This window comes from Phaseolus vulgaris, chromosome 4 (genome assembly GCF_051622355.1).
Source record: "Phaseolus vulgaris cultivar YP4 chromosome 4, ASM5162235v1, whole genome shotgun sequence".
Taxonomy (NCBI): Eukaryota; Viridiplantae; Streptophyta; class Magnoliopsida; order Fabales; family Fabaceae; genus Phaseolus; species Phaseolus vulgaris.
Window position 1 is genome coordinate 24,675,724 of NC_143501.1, and position 8,097 is coordinate 24,683,820.

General features: G+C 38.3%; 1 protein-coding gene across 1 annotated transcript; it reads left to right on the top strand.

The window, feature by feature from the left end:
- Positions 1–5,686: 5,686 nt before the first annotated feature.
- On the top strand, positions 5,687–6,868 carry LOC150027978 (uncharacterized). Its single transcript, XM_090300980.1, has one exon. It carries the CDS (start codon positions 5,687–5,689, stop codon positions 6,866–6,868), a length of 1,182 nt encoding a protein of 393 aa, XP_090157106.1.
- Positions 6,869–8,097: the final 1,229 nt, after the last annotated feature.

Below are 8,097 nucleotides of genomic sequence, written 5' to 3' on the forward strand. Positions count from 1 at the left end.
GGCTCGCATCCAGCTGTACACGTGTCACCATCTGGAGCATCCTTGACTTGGGCGTCACTACTTACTCTTCAGACTTTTGGCTAAGTTACTTATGCATGAAACAACTCAGCGCATAGCTGCCTTGGAGTGTGATCCCTTCTGCATGGCGAGTACGGGTGCCTTCATACACACCTTCCCTGTGGTCTCGCCGACCGCCTTCATGATCTACTTCACTTGCTTCACCGTGCATGTTCAGGTAAGCTGTTCGGCGATCTCTGATCACTTGGTCGTCTGGGTTCGCATCCGGCGACTTCATCTCAAACCCGGTGACCACTGGTTTAGGTATGCTAGAGATCGGAGCACGCCAACTTAAGGACTGGCGACTACACGAGCCCCCCGACTTCCTTCCCTTCTGCCAGCCATGGGCCCTGCTCAACACGCCTACATAATAGCTTGCTGCCACATCATCACTTCCGACTACCAGGGCGGTACAAAGACTACCTTCACACATAAAAAAAATATTTTTCATGAAGGAGAACTCATGGGCCAATTTGGAGTTGATAAAACTCTAGAGCTTTTAAAAGGAAAATTCTTTTGGCCACCCATGAGGAAATATGTTCAAAGACATTACCATAGATGCATTTCTTGTTTTAAAACTAACTCTAAGGCAATGTCTCATGAACTCTATGTTCCTTCACCTTTTGCAAGTGCTTCAAGGGACGACATAAGCATAGATTTTATATTAGAACTTCCTAGGACAACAAAAGGTTTTGATTCCATTTTTATGGTTGTGGATAGGCTCTTCTTTAGAGAAGTGGTAAGACTTCATGGTTTATCTCCAAACATAGTTTTAGATAGAGATCCAAAATTTGAAGACCATTTTCTGAGGATTCTTTTGGAAAAACTTGGAACTAAGTTGAAATTTTCAATTTCTTATCATCCTCAAACGAATGGTCAAAATGAAGTTGAAAATATAGCTCTTTCTACTATGCCTAGGGTAATCCTAAGAGAAAACTACAACTTTAGGGATGAGTATCTTTCCCATATTGAGTTTGAATACAATAGGGTAGTTCATAAAACTTCTAATATTTCTCCATTTGAGGTTCTATATGGGATTAATCCTCTTTCTCCTTTAGATTTGTTACCACTTCCTAATTGATATGATCCCAATAGCAAGATAAAGATGTTTCATAGACATGATATGGAATCAACTTGAGTTGGAATATGAATAAGCACTTTTCTAGAATTGGATCAATGTTCTTTCATTCAAGAACTCACCAAAACTTGAGCCATCAAACCAAAACTCATATAGCAACCCATTTCTTGCCAAATGAACCGATTGAAATGCACAAGAAAGAAAAGGAACCGATTAAAACTACCTAGAAAGCAAATGAACCGAACAAAAGTAAGAAAGAAAGCTATTGAACCGATTAAAATGACTAACAAATGAAATGAACCGAACAAAATAGGAATTGGAACAAATGAACCGAACAAAAGTGCAAGAAAAGCCTAAGGCATGTTTCTAGAAATTATATGGACATGGAAATGGATGAATAAGATGGAAAAAAGAAGGAAACTTATGTGGTTGGAGTTCTTGGAGATGAACATGCCACTTGAAGGGTGTAAGGCTCCAAGATGAGCGTAGATGCCGCCACTTGAGGTTCCAAGATGCACTCAAGATAAGACTAGAAGAGGAGAAGACAAGTCTCACAAACTCACTCACCAATTTGGGAGAATTTCGGTAGTTTCAATATCAAATCTGTATTTAGAAGGACCCAAGCCCTCCTTATATAGGAGAAGGACCGGTCATGAAGTACAAGAAGCTTACACAAGAAGCTATCCAAAGATCCCTTGCACATCTCCCACTTCTAGCACCTATAGTGAGGTATGAAGGGTCAACTACTAGAATGTTCTAAAACTAATATCTAAAGATGCTTTACATAAGAGGTGTCTTTAAGGTTTCCCTCTTAGCACCTTCCTAAAAACTATATATTCAAACATTTTACATTTTATACAAAAGATACTACCAAAAGAGAAAACATTTGACCACTACTTTCTAATTCTTTAAATTTGCTCCTTGTAATCCTTTGAGGTAAAAAGGATGATGAGCTAATATCCTCTTGAGCATCTTCATCTTCGGCTTCCTTTTCTTCTTGATCTTGATCTCCATCATACTCCCCGAGTTGGAGAGAATTCGACCACGAATTCTGGAGACCTACAGAAAAAGGAGTTAGATCACTGATATTAAATGTATGACTACCAAGAAATGTATCAGCCATATCTAACTCATAAGCATTATCATTAATCCTCTTTAGGACTTGAAAAGGTCCATCTCCATGAGGCATAAGTTTGTACTTCCTTTGAGTAGGAAAACGATCTTTCCTCAAATGAAGCCAAACCCAATCACCTACATCAAACAATAATGCTTTCCTCCTTTTGTTGGCAAATTCAGCATACTTGCCAACCTTCTTCTCAATTCTCAACTTTATGTCTTTATGCAAATTTTTCATAAAAGAAGCCTTTTCATCCCCATCTTTGCATAAGACATCATCAAGTATGGGAATAGGAAGAAGATCAAGAGGTGTTAAGGGATTACACCCATAGACAACCTCAAAAGGAGAATGTGAGGTGGTAGAATTTACTAAACGATTATAAGCAAATTCAACATGTGGTAGTAAATCCTCCCAAACCCTTGGTGATGGAAGAAGGCCAAGCTCAACACCCCATGAAAGACAAGGGCCAAACCAGGAGCGTCTAGAGCCAAGTGAAGAGCGTCTAGTGCAAAGTGAAGAGCGTCTAGTGCAAAGGGGAGAGCGTCTAGGACCAATTACTAGGTCCATGGCCAAGCGAATCCATGAAGACTTGGACCAAGCTACGGATGGAAGAGAGAGCTACTTGTATATGCTACATGAAGGCCCATCAAGAGTAGCTTAGTATTAGTTGTAGTGTAAATAGCTCAAACTTGATTCCATGAGGATTTGACCTAGATTTGCTAAAGATTTGCTACGTTCTAGAAGGATTGCTCCACTAGGGTCGGCCATGTGCCATGGTTTCCTTGTGATGTCATTTACATTTCATTTAGAAGGCATTTTCTTATCATTAGGTTAACCTTTATGGTCCACCTTAGCCTATAAAAGGGGGAGCCAACATCATGTATTTTTAAGATTGAATAGAGTATTGTTATGCTGCCATTTTTGTGCCATACACTACTCTTTGCCTAGGATCTAGGTTTTAATCTTCACTTCACAACCTACAAAGGGGCTGACCGAACCTCCCCAATTCCCTACTCTCATGCACCTTCAAGGCACCCATGCCTCTTAGGAGGGCCTTGCTCATCTCCTCCACAAGGTTCCGCAAGTTCCATCTCCAAATTTCAAAGAAGAGCTCAAAGGAATGCCATCAGTTGGTATCTAGAGCTATGGTTCTTCAAAGATGAGTATCTCTTTGCATTTTTCTTTTTGAGTTCTTCTTATTTCCAAGTTGTTCATCTTTATTCCAAGTTGTCTTTCTGTTTTTGTGTTTTAATATGATTTGAATGCTTGTTTATTCATTTCAATCGGTGGGTTTTGTTCAAAATTGTGCTTGAACATCTATTTTCAATTTTTTGTACGATTCTTGATATCTTTGTGTTGCTATTTTTATTTTTAGGTATTTGAGTCTTGCTTGAAATTTCATTTGGGTCATATGATGTTCTTGAGTCTTTTCATTTTATGAATCCATAAGTTTTGTCTAAGTCATGTGTTTCCATATTTGTCAACAAATCCTAGTAGTACTTTTCTTGGTTTATTTGTTTCTTGTTTTTGTTTGAATGCTTGATCTGAAATCTGCTTTGTTTTGATCCTTTGGTGCATTTTTAATTTTAGTTTGAGTTCATATTTGTGTGCTAGATCCACACAAATTCCATCACATTAATTCCATTGTGTTTTTGTTGGTATATCATTCTGTTTTTTGTTTCCAGATTTTCAGAATCCTCTGTTTTTCACCATTCTGTTTTGGCTGATTTTGCTTATGAAAATTAAATACAACATAAGAAAATTCTGAGCCTCTGGATTTCACTAGATTGAGGTGTTAGAAAAAGAACAAAACAAAGAATCAGTTGAAAAAAGAAATAGAAAAAAAAAAGATAAATCTGACAAAAAAAGTGTGCAATCCTGACGCTACATCTGGCGGTTCTGAGCACTGATTTTTAAAAAATTATTAAAATTAAATGGTGCATGCGTTTGGAGTGAAACCAACGCCAAAAATTTTTTAAGATCTTGATTCGTTTGAGTATCAATTTTCAGAAGCAAATATTAAAGAGCCAGCTCAACATAAATCTGTGAAAATCACGCATTCTGGACCACAACATTTTGTTTCAGTGGTGCTGTTTTTTGGTTTTTAAATAAAATCTAGTGCTATTCCTTAGGATTTCGTTTGTGTGTGCCATCTATTTCTTTGAGTGCCTTTTTATTTGCTTGTCTAATTTCATTGAAACTCTTTCTAAGTTGTGTCACATTTAATTCCATTTGTGTGATCTGTTTTACAAATTAATTTGTTTCTTGCTTTATTTCTTTGACCTCTAAGCTTTGTGGTGGATTAAATATCAATTGGTACTTGTTGAGTGGGAATTGACTTGAGGGAAGTCTAGCTTTGCTGAATAGGTGCTGGATTGAAGAATTTAATTACCTAATCCCAAGAGGATCAAAGGCAAGGGAAAAAACAAACACATACTAAATACACCACATACCTTGGAAGGCCCAACAAAGAAGAAACAACAAAAGAGAGTGCATTTGGAAAAACAACAAAGGGAGTGTCATTTAATTTCTTTGCAATTTAACTCTTTTTAATTACTTGTTAAACACGCAATTAGACTGTGAGTGTGTCTTCAAGGGCTCAAAGTGTCCAAGAAGCCTCACCTAGGGCCGACTAGCTTAAACTTTCAAGTTTAGCATTTGTTAATTTGTTTTAATTACGCCTTTTGCAACTAGTTAGCTACGCTTAATTGTTTCTTTTAACTTGTTTAAAGCTTTGATTATTTGCTAGATAGCTTGCATTGTTTCTTGCATTAAAAATTTGATTTCTCAACCTCATTGTGTTTAAGTGGTTTACCAAGAGAAAGATTTGTGTGAAGATTTTAAGGGATAGTTTTTGGCTAAGGCAAGACTTGGTGTTTAAGTAGTCCATTGTGACTCACCTCTCTTAGCTGGAAAACTACCTTCATTAACTTCCCTAATTTTTCTCAAAGTAAAACACTTCTATACACAAAGCTCTAGTCATGTCTTCTCCTTCTCATTCTGCAAAGTCTATTGAAAGTGATGTAAAATCCTTAAAATCTCTTTTGAAAGATCTTACAAAAGTTGTTCAATTAATTTCATATAGACAATTGGAGAATGAGTCTAAAATCAATGAGTTAACTAGAGCAAAGGAAGAGAAGTCTAAAAATTCAAAAAAATCTCATACTCATGCATCCCATTCCAAAGAAAATGAGTCTCTAGGGGAGGGAAGCCTTAGAATCAATGACTACTACCAACCACCCCCTAGAAGAAATAGGCAAAGGGAGCAAGAAAGCCCAAGGGAGGTTAGGGTAGACCTACCTCATTTCCATGGTAAGGAAAACGTAGAAATTTATCTAGATTGGGAAATGAAAGTAGAGCAAGTCTTTACTTGCCATAGGGTGAGTGAAGAACGAAAGGTACCCTTAGCCACCCTTAGCTTCCAAGGGAATGCCATGTATTGGTGGACCTCTCTAGAAAGAGAAAGACGTCTTCATAGGGAACCTCCCATTGAGTATTGGAATGACCTTAGGGGAGCCCTAAGACATCGACACATACCCTCATACTACCATAGGGAGTTAATGGACAAGCTCCAAAGGCTCCAACAAAAAAATATGAGTGTAGAGGAGTATAGGCAGAAAATGGAGCTCTACATGATGAGAGCATCTATTAGAGAAGAGGAGGACACCACCATAGCAAGATTCCTTAGTGGCCTCTCTCTTGAGATAAGAAATAGGGTTGAACTCCTTCCCTACCAAGACTTGAATGACTTGGTTCAACTTTGCATTAAAGTTGAACAACAAAATTTGCGCAAAACTTCAAGTCAAATGGTGGGTTCATACTCTAGCTTTTATCCCAAGAAAGACTATAAAAGGGAGGGTAGCACATCTAGAGAAAAACCAAAGGAAACTACCAAGCCCTTAGCAAAAGATGCCTCCACCCCATCCATCCGAACTAGGGACATTAAGTGCTTTAAGTGCTTTGGGAAAGGGCATGTGCAAGCACAATGCCCAAACCAAAGAACTTTGTTCTTAAAAGGTGTAGACGAATACACTAGTGGTGAGGATGAGCCAAGTGAGAGAGAGGAAGGGGGAGAGGATGAGAGGGTAGCTCCATTAGAGGGAGAATTGTTAATGATTGGGATAACCCTCAACAATCAACCTAGAACATCCATGGAAACACAAAGGGAGAACATCTTTCATACAAGATGTAATGTTTTAGAAAATATATGTTCCCTCATTGTGGATAGTGGATCTAGTTACAATTGTTGTAGTGCTAGGATGGTTGATAAGCTCAATCTACAAGTAGTTCCTCATCCCAAACCATACAAATTACAATGGATCAATGAAAATGGGGAACTAAGTGTAGATAAGCAAGTGGAAATAAAGTTTTCCATAGGGAACTACAAAGACAAGGTTTTATGTGATGTAGTACCTATGGAAGCTTACCATATCTTATTAGGGAGACCATGGCAATTTGATAAGAAAACCTTGCATGATGGTCTCACTAACGAGATTTCCTTCACCCATAAGCATAGGAAGTTTGTACTTAGTCCTTTACCACATTCTCAAGTGGTAAAAGACCAAATACAAATGAAACATAAGAGGGATGAGGAAAACAAAAAACAAGAGCGCTAGAAAAGAGAAAATCCTTAGGGATAGAAAGGCGTGGGAGAAGAGTGTTCCTTCCCACAAGGTTGCTCAGCAAGAAAACCCTTTTGAAAACATCTTGGAAAATTTGCTTCTTGTTGAACAACCTAGCCTAATCTTTTGTAAGGGAACACTTGCATGCACTGCCACAAGTAATGAACCCATGAGTCTACATCCTCAAGTGGAAAATCTTTTAAGTGAATTTGAAGATATATTCTCTAATGAGGGACCCATTGGACTCCCTCCCATTAGAGGTATAGAACATCAAATTGACTTCATTCCGGGGGCAAGCCTACCAAATAGGCCCGCTTATAGAACAAACCCCGAGGAAACCAAGGAGATAGAGTCACAAGTTCAAGACTTGTTGGAGAAGGGTTGGTTTCAAAAGAGCCTAAGCCCTTGTGTTGTACCTGTCTTGTTGGTGCCAAAAAAATATGGAAAATGGCTTTTGTGTTGTGATTGTAGAGCAATCAACAACATCACCATCAACTATAGGCATCCAATCCCAAGGCTTGATGACATGCTTGATGAGCTAAATGGGTCAACTATATTTTCCAAAATTGACCTTAAAAGTGGGTATCACTAAATTGGAATCAAAGAGGGTGATGAATGGAAAACCGCTTTTAAGACCAAGTTTGGATTATATGAGTGGTTGGTGATGCCATTTGGCCTCACTAATGCCCTTAGTACATTCATGAGGCTCATGAATCATACCTTGAGGGATTGTATAGGTAAATACGTAGTTGTTTACTTTGATGATATCCTAGTGTATAGTAAAACCCTAGAAGACCATCTAAGTCACCTTAGGGAAGTTCTTCTAGTGCTTAGGAGCAATAGTCTTTTTGCCAATAGGGATAAGTGTACCTTTTGTGCAGATAGTGTAGTTTTCTTAGGTTTCATAGTCAACAAAAAGGGGGTGCACGTAGATCCCGAGAAAATCAAAGCCATCCGAGAGTGGCCTACTCCACAAAATGTAAGTGATGTAAGGAGTTTTCATGGGTTAGCTAGCTTTTATAGAAGGTTTGTGCCTAATTTTTCTAGTCTAGCTTCTCCTTTGAATGAACTTGTTAAAAAAGATGTTGCATTTTGTTGGAATGAAAAGCATGAGCAAGCCTTTCAAAGGCTAAAGGCTCAACTCACCAATGCACCAATTCTAGCTCTCCCAAATTTTTCTAAAACCTTTGAGATAGAATGTGATGCATCAGGTGTGGGCATAG

Excerpts from the sequence above, each read along its gene's own strand:
- LOC150027978 (XM_090300980.1), top strand. The coding sequence starts at position 5,687 with ATGTATTGGTGGACCTCTCTAGAAAGAGAAAGACGTCTTCATAGGGAA.